This window comes from Chiloscyllium punctatum, chromosome 22 (genome assembly GCF_047496795.1).
Source record: "Chiloscyllium punctatum isolate Juve2018m chromosome 22, sChiPun1.3, whole genome shotgun sequence".
NCBI classification, from domain to species: Eukaryota; Metazoa; Chordata; class Chondrichthyes; order Orectolobiformes; family Hemiscylliidae; genus Chiloscyllium; species Chiloscyllium punctatum.
Genome location: NC_092760.1, coordinates 46,474,603 through 46,496,868, shown reverse-complemented (window position 1 = coordinate 46,496,868; position 22,266 = coordinate 46,474,603). Strand labels below are relative to the sequence as shown.

General features: G+C 38.3%; 1 protein-coding gene across 1 annotated transcript in view; it reads left to right on the top strand.

The window, feature by feature from the left end:
* otog (otogelin) overlaps window positions 1–22,266 on the top strand; it is a 214,952-nt gene that overhangs the window by 140,319 nt on the left and 52,367 nt on the right. Inside the window, exons 32-35 of the mRNA XM_072592880.1 lie at window positions 5,661–5,778; window positions 11,885–11,964; window positions 14,985–17,245; window positions 19,115–19,292. Coding sequence (XP_072448981.1) covers window positions 5,661–5,778; window positions 11,885–11,964; window positions 14,985–17,245; window positions 19,115–19,292 — 2,637 coding nt within the window. The remainder of the gene's footprint in view (window positions 1–5,660; window positions 5,779–11,884; window positions 11,965–14,984; window positions 17,246–19,114; window positions 19,293–22,266) is intronic.

Sequence of the window (22,266 nt, the reverse complement as noted above, 5' to 3'; positions counted from 1 at the left end):
TACAGAGGGCCATGAGAAACAAGCAGGGGTGTGAGCTAGCATAAACATTTTGAGCTGAATGGTTTCATTCATGATGTATCATTCTCTTAGCAAATGCGATGGTCAGTAGCAGAAGGAAGGCTTGCGCTGTTCCTTTCAGTTATAGATCCCCACAGACTTTATTGTAGGCAATTGAGTAGCAATTTAAGGTTACACAAGATCCAGCACAGCATGCACCCTGTCTATGAAATCTACGACGTATCTGAGCTGGGCAAGCAACAACATACTTTGCTAAACAGATCAAATATCCTCACTATGGCAGCAGAGTCCAAAGCGGGGAATCCAAATTAGGATATCTAAGGTACAGGAAGAAAATTGGGATTTAGAGAGAAAGATTAAAAAAGAATGAAAGAGAATATTAAGAAAAAATCTCCAGCTGTAATGAGAATGAGATTTCACATTTATAAAGGTAAAATTTCAGTGCTGCAGAGGTGGTTCAATAATAATTAGGACACAAAGTACAGTTGAAAATTAATATACTCCTGAAAGCAGCAATTCTACACTTTTCAAATGTATTTAATGGGCAACAAATCGGTAAATCCTGCAAGTTCATATCCTTTAAGAACTTGAATGTCGAATCTATTGACACAGTTCCAATGAAATGAAGATTCAGAAGGAGCAATTGTGTTTTAGGTTTAACCATATATGCGTGTTCACCAGAATTTGGTGTCTACAGAAGATTTGCTTTGGTAGCACATCTCAGGCATTCTGACTGTATGATCAGACCAAGTCAGTTTCAAATGTCTCAGTTTCATTTGGAAACTTGGCATGCCAGCTCACCTCAGCACCTTTGCTGCTTGTCATCATCTGGCTGTATAATCCAAGTCTCTCATATAGAACAGTGTAGGCAGGACCATGACCCTATACATTTCAGTTTGGTCAGAAGACCTTCTTTCCTACCCCCTCAGACTGAAGTTAGACATCTGCCGAAAAAAAGGCTGTAGTTTCTTCAGCAATTCTTGCTTGTGTCTCATCATCAATCTAGATGCTTCAGTGTACTGCCAAGAAAAATGAACCTTCTGACAGGTTGAGCTTTGAGATACAACTTTCCTGGAGCAAGTTGGTATATCACTTCCATTTTTTTCAAGCTGATCATAAAGCTAAAGCTATCACAAGTTAACATTGTGTTGCATGTTCAGCTCTGAACCATCATCTTCTGCGCAATCACCAGCAAACAGGAAGTGGCGAATTATTTGAAGATGTTAGTTTTTGCCTGGATTAATTTCTGTTTGAATGGCGCCCATCCATGTGATAACTGATTTCAATGCTGGGAACATGCAAGGTATCAGAGAGCACACGATGGACAAAAAGGGTCTTCAGAGGCTTGGTGCTAGCAATCAACCCATTTAACTCCATTTGCTACAACGAATGGTTCATCATCTGGAAGAGCACTCAGCATTAAGATTAATAACTTTCTGAGCTCACAAGGGTAAATGTCACCAGCTTTTCTCTGCCACCTCTCTCTCACTCTAACTCTGCCACTATATCCAACTCCCATCAAGGCTCATGGCCTACCCCTCCCACTGTTATATGCAGCATCTTCTACCAATGGCACAATCATGTGGCACATATACAATAGGAGATTGTATGTGTTTTAGGAGGACTGAGATTTCTCAGCTCACCCACCACTTCCACACCTCCCACCCCCACTTTACCCACTTTGAGTATGCCAGCAGCCTTTTTAAAATTTCTATTGTCGATATTTTTAAAGCAACATGTTCAGGGATATTATTATACATCTCTGGAGCAGGTGGGACTTTAACCCAGGTCTTCTGGCTCAGAGGTGGAGACACTACCTCCAAATGAGTACAGTCCCCTCATTTGTTTTGTCCACATAAGGTTCAGCTGAGGACCAGAAGCAACAAAGGTAGCATTTCATACAGTGAATCACAGACTCAGCCTCTCAGTCTAGGAGAATCCCCTGCCCCACTCCAAAAATATCTTTATCTTCCTTTTTGCTTTTCCCTCCCTATCAACTCTATTGAATTTGTGCCTAATCATATTTCCACCCAACCCTCTTATTTAACGTTTCATTTCAACTTCTCATTTCTCCTCTTAGCTAAGCTATAGGTGAGTTCAGTGAATAATGCCAAGCACTGTGATATACTGTCCACCATCAGTGTGGTTGTGACCATCCATGACCTCCTTTCCCAGAATGTAATTTGTCCCTTCCAATGCTGTGTCACTCCCATGCTTATATTTTTAATTTCACAATGACTGTCCTCTCTGCATCCGAGCATGCTGCCTCCATTCCCCACAAATGACTTGTCCAACTTCCCAACAACTGCAATTGCCCTTGACAACTCCTCTTGACTTTCAGTGAACAGACTCCAAGGACTGACCTGGGCCAACCTATCTGACCAATGTGAAATGACAGCCCCAACTGATGACTGACCTAACCCTCACCAATATCTGTATAGCTCCCTGAATGTCTTACCCTTTAATCCCTGGACTGGTCACAGTTGAATTGAAGGATTGACTGTAGCCCATCCCTGGACTTCTGTGGTACGTAACTCCTGACCCTGAATGCTTCATGTAGAAAACCATTGATGTCCAAACCCCTGGACTGAATTCAGAACATGCCCCTGCCTTACTGTGCCAAATGCCCTGACTGACCATAGTGACCCTTGACTGAGGACTTTCAGACATGGCCACTTATTTGAATCACAGTTTGTGTGCTTGCTTCATACTCTCCTGTCACATAGTGCTGTTGAGGCTGGAGAAGTAGTAATGGGGAACAAATAAATAGTGGGGAAATCAGTCTTGAGGGTGGAAGACATGAGCAGCATATTAGAACTTCGAGGTAAGTGTCGTGGCCATCATTAAAGAAAAGATGCTGGAGAAGCTGAAAGATCCGAAGGTGGATAAATCACCCAGACACGATGGACTATACCTCCAGGGCTCTGAAGAAGGTAGCTGAGGAGATTGTGGAGGCATTCCAGAGGACTGGAAATGGCTAATGAAGTACCCCTGTTTAAGAAGGGAGACAAGGCAGAAGATGGGAAATTATAGGCTGGTGAACCTGACCTCAGATGTTAGTAAGATTTTAGAGTTCATTATTGAGGGTGAGATTGCAGAGTACTTGGAAGTGCATGGTAATATAGGGCTGAGGCAGCATGGCTTCACCAAGGGGAGATCAGGCCTGACAATCTGTTAGAATTCTTTGAGAAGGTAATGAGTAAGTTAGACAAAATGGACGTAGTGTGTTTAGATTTATACAAGGCCTTTGACAAGTGCCACACAGGAGGCTGCTAAATAAGATAAGAGTCCATGCTATTCGAGGCAAGGTATTGTCAGCAAAGAAGATTGGTTGACTGGCAGAAGGCAGAGAGTAGGGATAAAGTTGTCTTTTTTGGGATGCCAGCTGGTGACTAGTGGAGTTCAGAAATCTGAAGCACAAAGAGATTTAGGGGAATCCTAATTCAGGATTCTCTAAAAGTTAACATGCAGCTTTAAGGCAAATGTAATGTTAGCATTCATTTCAAGAGCACACGAGTACAAGAACAGAGATGTACTTGCTGGGGCTGAAGGTTCTGGTCAAACCACGTTTGGAATATTGTGAGTGGCTTTGGGCTCCATATGTAGAGGAGGATTTGCTGCCCTTGAAGAGGATTTAGAAGAGGTTTACAAGAATAATCCTGGTGATGAATGTTACGACAGGGGGTAAACCCTTCTGCTTAATTTAACCAGCGACACAGAAAAGATTTATCCTGTGCAGTAATCTGTGAAAATTCGAGAGGCCAAGAACGATTTAAAGTAAAAATTAACAACTTTATTTCTTAAAGTATAACAGAGAATAATTAACTAACAACTATTTACAATTCCTTCCTCTAGCCTATATTTTACCTTCCCCTTCTATTATACTAGTCTGATAAAACCCCCAATTAAGATTGACCAAAAATTCAAATTTTCAAAACCAGCCAGATGTCGTATCTTCTCTTATACCTTCCATGATCTTCTTTTCTTCTTCTTAGCGATTTCTGTTTCACAGGTTACTGATCAATAAAGGTACCTTTAAGAGAGCTATTCTCCAGGCAGTCTATAGATGCTGGTGGCTTTGCAGTTCTCCCCCCAGCTGTTCAATCTTCTCCGGTCTTATATCCCCAAAGCATCAGATTGTGTGATTGGCTTTTAAGATTGTCAATATACTAAATTCAAACTTATTTGGAGTTTGGTATTTTTTGGGGTATAATTTAACCTGATTGGCCTAATTCAAATTTGTTTTGTCATCTCTGGGCAACCAGCTAATCAAATTGTTTGGCTAAATGTTACATTATATCTTGTTCAGAACACTTGGTGCTGTGTCAGGTAGTTCTGTTAGCTTTTAACTCTCTTTAAGATACAGTACACCCACATCTTCATAACACCTCCCCCCAATAAGAAAAAATGAACCATCATAATGAAAAGATGTATACCTTTTTCTATTCCTTAAACACATTACCCGAACATACTGATAACTTTAATCTAAGTTCACCTTAAAGTTCCCTCTCTTAAAGGTACAATACACCCACATCTTCATACATGAAGGTCTTGTTATATGAGGAGCAGTTGAGGAATCTGGGTCTGTACTTGATGGAGTTGAGAAGGATGAGTGAGTATCTCATTGAAAATTACAGAATACTGGGAAAGCCTAGATACAGCAGACATGGAGAAAAGGTTTCCAATGGTCGGTCTTGAGGACACAACCTCAGAGTGAAGGGCTGACCCTTTAGAACTGAGGTGAGGAGAAATTCATCAACTAGAGGGTGGTGAATCTGTGGAGGGCTATAAATATTTAAGATAGAGATAGAAAAGTTCTTGATTAGTAAGGCAATCACAGATTGGAGGGAGAAGAGATGAGAATGGAGTTGAGAAACATATTAGCCATGATCAAATGGTAGAACAGACTCCATGGGCCAAATGGTTTAATTCTGTTTTCATATCTTATGGTATCATCTAACCATTGAAACCTCTCTTGGAAAATTGAATTTTCTTTTCATACAGGTGTGAATCTAGTTTTACATTCTTGCCACATTTTCCGAGCTGTCTTATCCGTTCTAACATCATTTGGAGGCTGGGAAAATTCAGCCCTATGTTTCTCCCATCAAATTTATCATAATGAAAGGAAGTTTCTAGGCAGAAGGGAAGAGTAGAGCTAAACAACTCAAGGATGTTCCATCAAAGACACAGTGTTGGGAGAGACCAGTATTGAAAGGCTTGAGAAGACCCCAAGTTGAGAGAGAGAGAGAGACATACACACAGAACTAACAAAAATAATATAGGCATGTGGAATAGAGGAATATGAAAGCAGAATGTAACAAAGCAATTTAGTAATTAACTCTATAGGGAAAACAGAAAGATGTCTAAATACATTATCTATTTAATGAATGTAAAGGTTAGTTGTGAGGCTCCAAACAGTCTGACTAAAATATTTTATGCTTCTGGGACGATTTCTGCCCCTTACAACTAAGTGTATTTGTACTTTTGTAAAAAAACTTGCACTGGAATTTGAGTGTGAACCTTCATGAATGTTGGGCAAGCAATGTTTATTAAAGATGATTGATGCAGGTATTTTCTGTGTAATATTTGTATGTCATTATAACTCCTGAATGAAATACTAATTTCACTTGTGCATTAAACAGATGCAAAGATATTGTCTCCAGCTCATTCTACTTGTGAGTGGCAATATGAGACATGCACCAACCCATGCACCAGAACCTGTAGAGATCCCACAGGCAACATTTGTCAAACTCTACCAAGGTACGTGCACAATAGAATAGATTATAAACTCTTGGAAACCTCCAAGCTGCTACTCAATTGATATGAAATATTCCAATCACAAATCAAAGCAATTTAGAAGGTAGAAACTTATTTGTTTATTTCTCAAATAAGTTTATCGATGAATTAGAACTGAGCAAATGCTGTCAAAGACTCCATTGTGCTGTTGTGCTGTGCCATGATGTAAGACATTGCAAGTGCCTGTTAACTATTGCATAGTAAGAACCTGTGAAAAACTCTTTCCTCAGGGTAAAGGGAGGGTAAAAAATTCTTCTGAGGTGTAGAGAAAATAGTAAATTGAATTTTTGCAACTCCATAGTTGCAATGAAGTGCAAGAAAACATTGCCCATGGATTGATCTGAAGTTTAGTATTTGGAAAATGAACACAAATTTGAAAATATTTCAGAGTCAGATGAATTTTTTTTTACAATTACTGCTCAACTAACCAAATCAGAAACTGCAGTCTTTGCAAACATATTCTCTCAGTCTGAAAACATATCAGTTTTTCATAACTGCATGTTGTAGATTTAAAAGGAAAATTATTATTCACACAAGAATGGGAATGTAGTACCAGAGAGATCAAATATCTCATAGTGCAGACTTTTTCATATTGAACAAAACACGACTTTGCAGATGCATGATTCCATTGAAATGGTCACCTTTGTCATGCATGCAATATGTGAAATGAAAGTTCTGTTGCCTGAGTTGTAAATTCACAATTCACTTGCACCTTTGTTTTCTGACTTCACGGTATTTAAATTAATTCTGTTAAAAGCATTTCTTCGTTTTCATAGTGCAAAACCATGTTATGTGAAAATGCAAAGAAACAGCAGTACAACTAGGCCAACTAGGAGTGAGTAGCACATGTTCTGTGAGATAACTTATATGCACATGCAAAGTGCAACATTAACGCAACAAAGTACTTTTTTTGAATTGGGTTGACATTTTACCATCTGATACACACACTTGTGTAAAATTCCATTTACTATTTTCAAAAATATCTTGTAAAAATCCAGACTTTTGAGATAATTTTACTTCAAAAACAGTAAGAAAACAAGTTGACTGAAAACATAAAATGCTGGAGATCACAGCATCCATTGAGAGAGAGAGCAAGCTAATGTTTCGAGTCTAGATGACTCTTCATCAAAGCCATCCAGACTCAAGACATTAGCTTGCTGTCTTTCCATGGATGCTTTCTAGTATCTGAAGGAAACAAGTTAAGTTAACTGGTTAATTTTACTCATTACAAAATGTGCTTGTGCTTTTTCTTTAATCTAAGAATTTGCAAATATAACTTATTGAGAAAACAATGGTATTTTGTTGCATAAGTACATTTTAAATGATTATGTTGGTTGGTTGAATGAACAATGGCATAGCATTTACATTGTTTTTTCCTTTAAGCAGGAGCTTAAATCTTATGAAGAGCATGCATGTGTCATTTATGTTTTTGTTTCAAATTGGGACAGGTGATGACACATCAGTTTGGCTAAGATATTATTTTTCTTCCTAAACTTTGGAATCTTTATTGTCATGCACTGTTTATAGACTGCTGCAAAACTGGCAAATATGACAACGGTTTACTTGAATTACCAGTAAGTGGTAATATTCACAAAAATGAATTCATACCCCTCAGATTCCCCAACCCCCCATATCCATTTTGCTCCTTCCTCACCACACACATACAGATGCACAAACATACACCCCAATATCCAGCCCATCTTCCACATTGGGCCATGTCCAATTCAGAGGCAGTTTCAAGAGTATTTATTATACAACTGAGTATAATTTAACTATATCATTCTGGTGAGCTGATTGCAGACATGATGTGGTTAGCACTGCTGCTTGACAGTGCCAGGGACCTGGGTTCGATTCCAGCCTCAGGCAACTGTCTGTGTGGAGTTTGCACATTCTCCCTGTGTCTGCGTGGGTTTCCTCTGGGTGCTCCAGCTTCCTCTCACAGTCCAAAGATGTGCAGGTCAGGTGAATTGGTCATTCTAAATTGTCCATAGTGTTCACGGTTGTGTAGGTTAGGTACATTAGTCAGGGCTAAATATAGGGTAGGGAGAACAGGTCTGGATAGGTTACTCTTTGGAGGGTCGGTGTGGACTTGATTGGCTGAAGGTTTAGATCAGAGTGGTGCTGGAAAAACACGGCAGGTCAGGCAGAATCTGAGGAGCAGGAAAATCGATATTTCAGGCAAAAGCCCTTCATCAGGAATTGATTGGCCGAAGGGCCTGTTTCCACACTGCAGGGATGCTTTGATTCTATATTGTTTATAAAAAGAAAGACTTGGACAAAAGCAACAGTAACAATTTAATATTGATAGGTTGAAATTTTGCTGTTATAGTTTTTAGGCAAATGATCTTCGAATGGATCCAACATAATAGTGCAAATAAGTTAAACAGATTACATTTTCACCTCTAACATGCAACAACTCCACAGCGAAGACATGGTGATTTAAGAGTTTTTTTGCATAAATGTTGGTTGTAAGCTCTTAGTAAAATTGCTGAACTCTCAACACAATTTAATCATAGGTGTAAAGTATAATCATATTGTATCAAAGTATGTAACGCACTAACCTGAAAATCTGCATACTGAATTATCTTCTATTCTTTTCTCAATCAACACCTCTGCAAACTTAATACGACTTCATTTCCAGATTTTTTCTTTGCACAGCTGTATAAATTTCCTGTATTCTTCTATAATATTTATCCCACCATGATATTGTTCAATAAACACAAAATAATATTTATGAATTTTTTTAGAAGAATCCATCAACATTAATCTCTATGTGAGGTCCATTCTTCAATTTAAAAAAAAATTGAAATACAAATCCTCAGGCATGTCATGTATGCATGTGCCGTGTCTAAGAATTTAAGAATCAGCTTATTCCTTAGGACTGTCAGATCCAAGAGCCACATCCATCTGTGCACATTCACAACATTTCATTCTCATCTCGCTATTTCTTCAGCTATTTTGGGCTCTCTCTGAATAATGTCAGCTTTAGACAATGAATGACCATGACAGTTTTTTGATATCACCAACATGTCTCCTGTTATACATCTGCAACAAATATTACCAACTTTTATTCAATAAGTTGGAATGAATAGAGACAATGTACACTAAAATATTTTTGAATTCATACAGTTTTTAATTTTTAGGATTATAGTCATAATAGAATTTCTCCCCCACTATTTTTCTCTACATCTTCCAAAGAAATGTTGACTTGAACAAACAGTTATTAAGTGTCTGGAGCTTCCAGGCCAATTAAATTGCTGACTATACATTTACATATTCTGAATGTGAGCTTACACAGTCAGTATTGGCTGTATATTTGACCATGAAGAGAAGCACAAATAAACCCTTTCTGTCCTAACCCAATATCCAAATACAATAACTGTACTCCCCGTCATGTATTACTGGATGTTGATTAGTTGTGTTAACTTTGGTTATTTCACCTCAGTTTTGCAGAGGTTAGATGAGGTGTGCAGGTTTCATTGCTGATCTGGTTGAATGAGCATCTGTATATCAGGGAGTGAACATGCAATTTTTTCCTCAATTTCTTTTAGACTTAAGCAGTTATATAATCGCAAATTATGCATACTTTCACACAGTTGTAATTTATTAATACTTCCAACAACTTCAAAGGTAATATTTATACATAAGTGAATTCTTGTATTGCCCGAGAAAGCCACATTCAATACCTTCTTGCAGGACTGGTTTCTAAATTTGTAGAGATAAAGCTCAGTGCCTAAAGCCAGTAGATTAGCCAGCTGCACATTCTTAAGCCCCACTTTCAGATATCTGAAAAAGTACATACTTATATAAGAAAATAAGACATATTATTAAATAAAGCCACACAGCACTCAGTATCTTCCTAAGTAGGACTACAATTGTCACTGCTCTAGAGACAAAATATTGACACATGTTTTTCAACATGGCCCAGTTGGTTTTCAGGAGCTGACTTAGATTTATAAAAATAACCATATATAAACATTTTTTTGAATGTGGAGGATAAATACTTATCTTCATCACCTAAGTAGAGGAATCCAAGTAGTTTTATACAAATCATTAGGAGAGATGATTCAGATGTCCCTTAACAAACCTGTATTTAATTTCTCCTCTCCTGTTAGCAGTGACTCCTTGTAATGTTACAGTTCGGTGCAATGCACCAAATTTCAAACCCTATCTAAGTTTCCAGAGTGCCCAAGTAGCTGAAGGAACAGCAAGCAGATAAAATCAGGGATGTTCAAAAGATTAGAATTTAAACATCCACAGTTCAGGAAATTAATTTAGAAGTGATGAATGTTGCAGCTGGACCATGGTATTTCTTTTTCTTAATCCTGGGCCACATAGGATTGAAATAATTTTGATGCTGCACAAATGCTTTTAAAATGTACTTTGTTTATAATGCTATCTTTAAATTGTTCTACACTGTCCTGGGTATGAGTGATGTTGTACTTGAGATTCTGGCATGTTGTTCTACACCAAAAACTCAATTATCCCATGAAGAGTTAAACTACAATGGCAGTGAAACATTAGTTTGTCATAATTTGAACTTCAAATTCCTGCATAATTTATAATGGGATTTTCTACATTAATGGGAGTATTTTCTGTTTTTAAACAAAATGGACACCACTGGATTTAGTTCAACTAAACCTAGCATGTCCAACTGTATGATGAAAAGATTAGGAAATCATAAGAATTGCAATATAACAGATAAAGGTTATTCACATCGAAATTGTGCCGGCTTTCCAAATAAACAATGTATGATAGTTGAGGCCAAACCAGCACATTGTACAAGATCAAAAATCCCTTTTTCATTCGTGTTCTATGCTCATATTAAATGAGCCAAGGATGCTGTATGCTTTATTAACCGTGCTCTCTCTCTTAAGCTACCCTGCCACCTTCAATGGTTTGTGCATATTTGTACCTGGGGCTGTCTGTCCTTGCACTCCCTTTGCATTTACACCCTTTGAAGTATATTGTCTACCTGTAAGCTTCCAAAATGAATCACATCACACTTCTCTGTATGAAATTTCATCTACCACTACTCCATTCATTCCACCAACCTATTTGTGTCCTTTAGATGTTCCACACTGTCCTTCCCACAGTTTGTATTACTTCCAAAGTTTGTATTTTCTACAGATTTTGAAAATGATTCCTGTCTTTAGGTCATTATTATTTGTTAGAAAAGGGATCCAAGAGCAACTGTTGGGAAAGTCCAATAACCTTCATCTAATCTCAGAAACATTCCTGAACCAGTACTCCCTGTTTCCTGACACTCAGACAATTTTGTATTGGTGTTGCCACTTTCTCTTTTAACCCTAATTAGGATTAGGGAATGTACAGGAAGCAACAGGTTTGTTCATTTCATTGGAGGATAGAGCAAAGTTTTTTTTAATGTATACATTGTTCATAAGATGGGAGCATTGCTGGCAAGGCAGTAATTTATTGCCATCCCTAATTGCCTGTAAGAATGTAATGATAAGCTTAACTGCTGTAGCCTAGGTGATTTAGATACAACCACAGTGCTGTTAAAGAGGGAATTCAGGATTTTGACCCAGTAACTAAAAGATGACAATGTAGTTCCAGGTCAGAATGGAGTGTGACTTCAAGGGGAACATGGTAATGGTGTTCCCTTGTATCTGCTGTCCCTACTACATGGTAGAGGTTAGGGAAAGAAAATAACTTACATCAAAAATGAAACAGATTTTGGGGTCCCTACTGATGATTATTTGAAGATGTTCTGTCGCAATGAGCAAGGTAAGTCAGATTTTCAGACATACTTAAAAGGTCGAACTTGAATCTAAATTTCAAAAGGATCATGCCACATTATGAATGATCTGTACAGCCATCTAAAGACTACAATTTTTGATAAAATGTTGGTTAAAGGACAGAACATAGTAGTGATTCCTGAATGTTTTGGACTATAAGCATAAAGAAAATGGTCTCTCTTAGGTGTCTGTTTCAGGACCACTGCTGTCCTCAATATTTCTAAATAATTTGGATTTCACTATACTGTAAATACTTAGCTAAAATGTGTTCCTTAAGGAGTACTGGAATAATCCAATTTTGTTTTCTTAAGTGTGGAAGGCTGTGTACCTCACTGTCCACTCAATATGGTGTTTGATGAAGATACACAGAGATGTGTATATCCAGAGGATTGTAAGTGGCTATTTTATCTTTGTTTTCCTGCACATAACTGAAGTTAAAATGTGCCAAACATTCCTGGACAAAATACAAAGTAATGTAGATATTGGGAATATAAAACAAACTATAAGAGAACAGTGGAATTATACAAGATGGTCAGTCAGTGAGAGCAGATAAGTTTACATTTTCAGGCATACTCCTGCAGAAATCTAGAGTTGAATTTGTTATCCTTCCCACAAGTCTTTCCGTCCTGTTTTTCCATTTATATATATATGTTTATAAGTTAGCCTGTACCTTGGAGTGAAATCAAGTCTTGATTGAAAAGATCAAATGAAAGACACCTGATTGAAGATATAATGGTCCGATGAGAAGTGGGCAAACTTATTCTGCTTTCGAAAGAAAATGTTTAGGTGCACAAAATAGAACTCTCTTACTCTTTAAATCAAAAATATGTAAATATATGATACATGTGAAGTGGAGCTGAGGTATGTTGCTTTGGGATTTAATAGTGAGACAGATTTAATCCACTCTCAAACAATCTGCTTTTGAGATTCAAGTACTTAATGTTGACACTGAGTGCTTGAAACAAAGTACAAGCACACAGATACAACATTAAATGCACGTGAATGATACCCATAGATATTGCTGTGTATTAATGAACATATTCAACAGTGCTATTTAATGAACAACATGCTTATAAAAGAATCAAGTTAATTGTATGTTTGGATACCGTAATGTGAAATAGAAAACAAGGAGTGAACCTTTTTCTAAGATACAAGGCTATATGCAACTATAAAGTTTGAGGGTTAATTCCTGATTTCTGTTTAAACAGACGATGCCAATTTGTTTCAGCAGGATGTGCTACAGCTAACATTGGGGCTTTTAGGGTTGCATAAATGAATTTGTCTTATACTCTGATCTGATCAGTATCAATTAGCAGGTATTAGGAAGTGTACATGTAAAGGCAAAATGGGCTAGGCTTTGTATTTCTCTCAAAAATAAAAAGTTTGTAGGCATCCCTTATCTAGACTGTCTTGTGATTAGTGGTCACTGAACAAGATACATAAACTCCTGAATCTAGGTTTACAAATATACACCCAATTGGAGTTCACTGAAGAGAATTTACATAATTTTTGAACTTGTTCTAACACTATGCACATTTCAACTGTACTTTAATCAAAGCTTAAAATATCTGCCTAATTTATCTGCTGAAAACGTGTTGAGTTCTAAGTACAATGAGTAGTATTTGAGAATGAATTTGTTAGCATAAATGAATGCTGGATCTCGAATCTGAGCCCAATAGGACACTGGACAAATTTTTCTGTGCAAAGTCCATTCCTGAGTGTTCTTATGGAAGTAAATGTATGGTGCAGCAACAATAATGAAGGCAAAGTTAATATTGATCTTCATAGCGAGAGGATTGAGTACATGAACAAGGATGTCTTGCTGTAATTATACAGGCCATTGGTGAGGCCACAACTGAAAGGTTGTGTGCAGTTTTGATCTCCTTATCAGATGAAGGATGCTCTTGCTATAGAGGAAATGCAGTGAACATTTACCAATTTGATTCCTGGGATGGCTGGGCTGATGCATAAAGAGAGATTGAGTCAGTTAGGATTATATTGTAGAGTCATACAACATGGAAGCAGATGCTTCAGTTCAACTAATCCAAGCTGACCATGTTCCTAAATTTGTCCCACCTCTCTGCATTTGGCCCGTATCCATCCAAACCTTTCTAATTCATGTACTTATTCAAATGTCTTTTAAATGCTGTAACTGTAGCTATATTCATCACATTCTTTGGCAGTTCATTCCACATACTAAATACTCTCTCTGTGAAAGGGGTGGGTGGGGTCTCAGAGAAACCTATAAAATTCTAACAGGATTAGCTAGGTTAGATGCAAGAAGGATGTTCCTGATGGTGGGGGAGTCCAGATCCAGGCTCACCATTTAAGGATTATGGGTAAACCTCTTAGTACTGAGACGAGGAAATATTCCTCCTGTCAGAGAGGGGTGAGCCTATGGACTCCACTGTCACAGGAAGTGGTTGAGGCCAAAACATTGTACTTTAAAGGGGAGGTAGATATAGCTCCTGTGGCTAATTGATTAAGATAGGTGGGCGTGAGAGATGGGATTAAGATATTGGGCTTGATGATCAGCCATGATCATATTGAATGGCAGAGAAGGCACAAGGGGTCAAATGAGTTAATTTTGCTCCTATCTTCTATGTTTCTATGTAATACACCACACACAGGCAATATTGTAATATTTTCTTTACCTATTATAAGAAATAGTCCATTTTTCATCCAGTATATTGCATATGTAGAAGAAAGTTTAACATTTGTAATTTAGTCAATGGAAATAATTTTTACTCATTTTTCAATAAAGCTTCTCAAATGACTATTTTGACCAGTTGGATTATGTTAGGAAAACAATGGGGTATAGGTTTCTAGTTTTATCTTATACTGCGGTGAAAACAAACATTTTTATTTATATATTTTTGGTCATTTATTTAATGGTTTATATTTTGTACGTATTGTATACAAAGTAAAACTTAATTATAAATTAATAGTTCTACCAGAAAGTACAATACAATGAGGGGGAGTTAAATGGGGATGAGGCCAATGGGTTCCCCATGTTGCTCACAATCCTCCCTGGGGCTTATTTGAAAATCTGGCCTCATGCACAGGATGGATGTTTCCTGCCCACTGTCAAATCCCCAAGTTAAATTAATTTTCATAGTCTTAATTTTGTTCACAAAAAGACTGTGTTACAACTTGCACTTTTAAAATTCAATCATGCATCCTAATACCCAATTAGATTACAACAGAATAAAACTTCATCCACGCTAGAAAACAAAAGAATCAAATTGCAATTAGAAATTTTAACAGCAAGAGCCAATTGGTTGAGTAGTAGAGAATTAGTGCAAAGCCCAAACCTATGTACACTAAATGTATTTAACTTCACATTACTGAAACTATGTTAAAATTGTAGTGGTCAAGAGCCTAATAATATACTTACTCTTTTTTTCTTAGGCATTAGACTGGCAGTTTATATTCAGCCTCCTAAATCCACAAGTGCACTGGCATCACCTGGAATATCCACTTCTGCAGCCTTTAATGCTTCAGTCCAAACATTGACAACACCTACCTTAAGCCAGTACACAGGTTCACTGGTGGCAACAAAGAGTTCAAAGACTACTGCTTCCATTCCAACAATAGAAATCCCTATAGGGACCCAGCTGTCCAAAGTTCCAATAGGGACAAGTACAATTTCTTCTCCAATTCCATTACTAACAGAAACAACAACCTTTGTACAAAAGACAACATCAGTAACATCACCTGCCACCAAACAAACATTAGTGTCTAATTTCACTAAAAGTACAACATCACCCACTTCTGCACTCCCAGTTTCTTCAACAAAAGGAATAACCACCTCAATAATAGCTTTGCCTGAAAGATCAACATTAGAAGAAACCACAACTGAATTACCAGCAGAATTACATTCCTTGTCCACATCAGTTGAACCAAAGCCGACCAAAAATATAACAACAACTTCAACGACTACTACAGGACTATTATCATCAACAGCATCTGAAACTAGAACAAAATGGATAACTACAATTAAGACAATTTCTGCTCAAACAGAACAACTACCAAGGAAGACTTCCTCTTCCACAACTGTAGCATCTCCGTCAGTAGAAACAAAGCCAATGACACAGAAAACATCTCTACTTCCACCTTCAAAAGTGACCATGGCATATTCTACTTCAAAAGAACTGCAATCCACTATGCTTCCTCTCTTCACCAAATTAATAACAAAAACCACGAGTTCTAGTTACCCACGCTTGACTTCCTTTTCTGCTGGAACATTGTCCTTGACAACTGAAAAAAGCAAATCATCAACTGCAGGAGTCCTTAGAACATCAGCATCAACAGAAGCAATGGTGCACCCAGCATCTGAAAAATCTACAACAATGTCTTCTCCAACATTAGTTCCAATAACAGAAAGAAATGAAACAACCACAAGAACTACCACAGAGCATCTTTCAACAGAAAGGCCCACAACATATTCACTGAGCTCAAGAACACCATCAACAACAGTTCAATCCATGACCTCTCCACCTTTAAGTACTTTATTTACAACCTCCAAACAAACTACCCCAACATCTACTGCTAAGGTTTCTTCAACATCATCTACCATATTGTACTCAGAAACACCTGCCAAAGCATCAACATCTGTAATATATCCAATTACAACTAAAACAAGTACATCATTTTCTGTTGATTCATATCAATCATTATCTACAAAAGGACCAGAAACTAGTTCAACTGTCAAAATATTCAAACCTGTAACAACTCCACAGAGCACAGTAATGACCTCCAGTTCAACAGCAGAAACACATATAACAAGTAAATTAACTTCCCTACAACCAATTACTACACACAAATCTACTTTCAGTACTTTCCCAGTTGATCAAAGCACAGCTCCAGTGGATACTTCATCTGTTCAATTAACTACATCTCCAACTACAATAGCTCCAACATCTATCAGAGTATCTCCCATTTCTATTTCAACATCTAAAACAACCACTGCATCTACAAGAACTCAACTTGGGACAACTACAATGTTACCGACATTGTTTGTAACAAATACAACCTCAGAAACCCCCCAAGCAAAAACTGTTTCCGAGCTCACATCCAAAATAACAACCATTTCACATGTAAAAAATGTAACTACATCTGCTACACTACTTTCAGCAACTTCAACTACAGCTACCTCTATACGCAGTTTCACTGAAAAAAAAACATCTGGAACAGTGGAAGTAGGTGTAACCAGACCCACTGTTCTTCCGTCTAAAGCACCATTAACAACAAAAACATCAACGGCTACAGCAAATGAAACATCCATTACAGGATTAGTTGTTACAACATCAGAAGGAGTTAGTAAGACATCAGAGGTTTTTACTCCAACAGCAACTTCTGTTGGAACCACAAATATCACAGGAAAGACAGTATCACCTCAGCAGCTTACAGGTAGCACAACACCTGTATCTGCCTATTTGAATAGAACTGTTACCACTGAAAAGAAAGAAACCTCAGTCAAAGCCGTTCCTTCAACAACCCAACGTACAATTACTACTACCTCAGAATCAATTTTGTATACATTACATACTAATGCCACTTTGTCTCCAATTATTGTTCCTCATACATCAGCGTCGACAGTAGGTTCAACAATGTTCTCAACAAGTGCTTACACAACAGCTTTGACCATCCCACCAACTAGTCAATGTGTGGTAAGTAAAAGAACAAAGAATATTAATTATCAGTAATTACTTAGTTGAATACAAGGATACGTTCGGTGCGTGTGATCTGTAGACAAAACAAAACAGGCTCTTCACTAATTGCAGATTTTGCTTATCACAGGTTTCCTGGTTTGCAGAGATAATCCCTGGTTTCATTTCTGCACTTTTGATCCTTTCCCCCCATCCTGCTATTCTTATCTCCAACAAGTGTGAGGACACTGTATCATCTTGATTATAAAGACTGTGTACTTTAACCTCCATAATAATGCTCCCTCCATGCCTGACATAACCTATCTACTATCAAAACCCATTTCTATACCACTGTCACCTTCAGACATAACAGTCCTAAATTTTTGGGGTCTTCCACTTCACCATGTTCTATAAAGGTGACCCCAGAGTCCATCCACCCTCTGTAAATGCTGCTGCCGGAATCCCAATTCTCACCATTGCTCTATGATCTTTATTGGTTCCCAGTTTATCAACACCTAGATGTAAAAAATTTAAACCCTTGTGTTCAAATTTCACCATGGCCTCTCCACTTTCTCCTCCTTCCACCAGCACCACCATTAGCCTCATCCCCATTCCAATTTCAAGACTTCAGCTTCACAATGCTGGAGGCATTCTGTGTTTTGCCTATTCTGGCCTTACATAATTTCCTATTTTCATATGTCTACCTTTTGTCTCTGTGCCTTTGACCGACTGGGCCTTAAGCTCTGTAATTCCCCATCTTATTCTCTGAGTCTCTTTCCTTCTTTAAGTCACCCCCAAAACCCTTGCATCTGCTGGGTGTCAAATTTTGTCTGACATTGCATCTGTGAAACACTCTGAAATATTTTACAAAATAAAACATATATACTTTATGACCTTCCCACCATCATACGGTCAAAAGTGGAGCAGTTTGCTGAAGATTACACAATGTTAAGCACAATTGAAACTCTTCAGATACTGAACCAGCCCAGTCCCATATGTAGCATAACCTGATCAACATCTAAGCTTGAGCTGATAAGTGGCATAGAACTTCTATGTCACATGAAGTTTGTTGCTTTGATGTAAACAACTGCCATATTTTTATTCAAATTGTGTTCATGTTGCTGTTCACCATTGTTGTACACTGGTATAGTAGATGATAAAATGATGAGAGAAGTTAGTGTGGGTTGTTTTCCCTCTAAAAGAAGTCAGTTACAAACCAATTGGCTTTGCAAAAGGCTACTCCACAGTGACATTATGCTCTTGGTTGCCATAACAACTAAAACATCAGTTTTCTACCCAGTGGGAGGAAGTGGCCAAGGAGTTGGTGGCCAGTCAGAATTTCGCAAGAGTGTACTGGGCACTTTAGGGAGGCCAACATAGGATTCTGGGGATAGGTAGGTCAGGCCTTCTTGTTGAGGTTGGAGGGATCAGATACCCTGAGCAGGGGGTGGGTGGAAAAGGTGAGAGGATGGGGCAGACTTTGGGAGCCAGACAGTGATGCACAAAGTGGAGATGGTGGGGTGGGAGTGGGGGGATGGTGGGGTTTGGTATGCCTGATGAGCACAGGACATGCCTGTTGTTTCATCAACTTTGGTGAAAACAAGTGGCCTGCTCACTCTCATCTGCCTTTCCAGGACCCAGTGTAATTTGCCAGTGGAGGTGGAATGAAGCTACTTAATTGAAGTTGAAGATCTCACTTGGCCTAAAAGGCCCGCTGACTGTTGCCTTACTTGTTCATTGTATTGTGGTGGATTGTTTGGGGCTGGTGGGAAAGTGGTGGGCTAACCTTGTGCACACGTGGCTCCCTGTGGAGGGAGCCATAAATATCCCCTCATAATTTTAGTCTTACTGCAATGTAAATTAATCTTGCTCTTCTAAAATGCTTTACAGATTCCATTTCCTCAGGATCTAGATGAGTGCATCAAAAATATATGTGTGGAAGGGCAAATAATGCAAATCAATAGATCACATGACTGCCCCTACATTGTGACTCCACCCAGCTGTGAGCTCCTTGGATTTGCTGTGCAGGTGAATGGTGACAAATGCTGTCCGCAGTGGGAATGTCCATGTAAGAGATTTGGCTTTATTCTTGTGCTTTAATCTTAAAATGGTTAACATTTCATGTAGAATTATTCAAACTGATTTTGTTGTTGTAAAGCTATATATATCATAGAAACATAGAAAATAAAAGCAGGACTAGGCCATTTGGACCTTCAACGGCTCCATCATGCGATCATAGCTGATCATTAAACTGTACCCTTTTGCTGCATTATCCCCATATTCTTTGATCCATTTAGCCCGAAGGACTTTACCTAACTCCTTCTTGAAAACACTCCATGTTTTGGCCTTAATTACTTTCTGTGGCAGAGAAATTCCACAGGCTCATCATGCTCTGAGTGAAGAAATGTCTCCTTGTCCCAATCTTAAATGGTCTACCCCATAGCCTTAGACTGTGACCTTAGTTCTGGACTGTTCAGTATTGGGAACATCCCTCCTGCATTCACCCTGTCCAAACCTGTTACAATGTTATATCTTTCTATGAGATTCCCACTCATTCTTCTGAACATAATGCTCACCAGTTTAGTTCATCAAGTGAATTTAGTGGATAACATTTAGTGATCCAACATTGCATCATTGAAGTATACTGAAACACTGCAGTTTTATTCAAAAAGTCAGTAACATTTTAGCCAAGTCAATATTGTGAGATCGACAACAGAAGACAGACTTGCCAATTCACAGCTTCAAATTTACTTACATTACTGATTTCAGTTCCTCCTGTGCATAATCTTTAGTATTTACACCTGCCTATAAATACATGTCACGACCACATACTCAAGTCTAATTTGAAAAAAAAACTTAATAGGGCAACAGAAAAATCTTGGAAGTTATTATACTCAAGCCCTTACAAATTTACCTGAAAATAATGTTACATTTCAAATTAGCTGATATACTTTGCAACTGAAGTGTAAATTCTTGCTGAAGAATAAATGCTAATATTAGCATTTTTGCAACAGTTTTTTAATATTACGGTGTATTGTGGAGTTATTTGGAGTATTGTGTGCAGTTTTGGGCCCCATAACTCAGGAAGGATGCACTGGCCCTGTTCAGAGTCTGTTCAGAGAAGGCTCATGAGAATGGTCCCAGGAATAAAAAACTTAACATATGAGGAATGTTAGAGGACTTTGGGTCTATATGTAGGGCGTCACAGTGGCACAGTGGTAAGAACTGCTGCCTCACAGCGCCAGAGACCCGGGTTCAATTCCCGGCTCAGGCGACATCTGTGTGGAGTTTGCACATTCTCTCCACGTCTGCGTGAGTTTCCTCTGGGTGCTCTGGTTTCCTCCCACAGTCCAAGAATGTGCAGGTTAGGTGAATTGGCCATGCTAAATTGCCTGTAGTGATAGGTGAAGGGGTAAATGTAGGGGAATGGGTCTGGGTGGGTTGCACTTTGGTGAGTTGGTGTGGACTTGTTGGGCTGAAGGGCCTGTTTCCACACTGTAAGTAATCTAATCTATACTCCTTGGACTTTAGAAGAATGGGGGGGGGGGGGGGGGGGATCTAATTTAACCACACAGAATACTGAATGGCCTGGACAGAGTAGATGTTGGGAAGCTGTTTCCATTGGTAGGAGAGACGAGGACCTGAGGGCACAGCTTTAGAGTAAAGGGATGACCTTTAGAACCTTTTAGAAACTTTTTCAGCCAGAGAGTGGTGAATCTATGGAATTCACTGCCACAGAAAGCTGTGGAGACCAGGTCATTGAGTATATTTAAGACTGAGATGGAAAGGTTCTTGAGTATCAAGTAGAGAATGGGGTTGAGAAAATGATCAGTCATGATTGAATGGAAGAACAGACCTGATGGGCCGATTGGCCTAATTTCTGCTCCTATGTCTTCAAATGGCAGTAATAGTGGTCAATGAAGCATATATTATGTAATATGTATTTTGAACAATATATTCAGCCATTGTTGCATTAAAATATTTCAGAATATTTCAGTGCAGATCAGAATAAACTTGTGTCAATGTATTTAACAGTAGTTAAACTTTATTTGCTAAATTTGTTTCTAATGTTTTGATTCAAAGTATAGAATAGGTAATTTATGTGACCCTAAACTTCAGGGGAAGAGGATGAACAGTCGTCTTTAATCTCATATTTTAAATGCAAAAAAAACAATTCAAATTTTACATGGATATTTTAATGCCAATTGAGCTGACAAATTAATTCCAAAAACAAAACAGGTACAGAAGTAACCCATTTTCATTTAACACTTGAAATTTAAGCTGCCTTCAACAAAAGCTAATGGTATTTACCTTATGCAATTTATTTACCTCACATCAGGAAGAGAATTTGCTTTGGTGAAATCATACACATTGGTTTGCTATTCATGCTTAAACACATTTTCTAAAGAGGTGTTTTAATTGCAAACCAGAAATGATGGAAGATATAAAGACAGACTGCAATGTAAATGCATCTGCTCTTACCTGTATCAAAGTTTGGGAGAAGATTTGTAGCTCGGGCGCTCATTGTTATGGTTCTGTTCGCCCAGCTGGGAATTTGTGTTGCAAACGTTTCGTCCCCTGTCTAGGTGACATCCTCAGTGCTTGGGAGCCTCCTGTGAAGCGCTTCTGTGATGTTTCCTCCGGCATTTATAGTGGCTTGTCTCTGCCGCTTCCGGTTGTCATTTCCAGCTGTCCGCTGCAGTGGCCAGTATATTGGGTCCAGGTCGATGTGTTTGTTGATAGAATCTGTGGATGAGTGCCATGCCTCTAGAAATTCCCTGGCTGTTCTCTGTTTGGCTTGCCCTATAATAGTAGTGTTGTCCCAGTCGAATTCCTGTATATTTAACAGTGATTATCTGATGATTATTTAAAAGGTGCTAATATCTTAATGCAATCAGAGGCAGCTAGAGCTTTCAGTTATTGACAACTATTAATTAAAAAATAATAGATGTGTTTGTGTATCTGTAAATAATCTGTCTTCAATTAAGCTTTATTGTGGCTGATCTCACTATTGTGGTTAAGATGTGGAGGAACCGATGTTG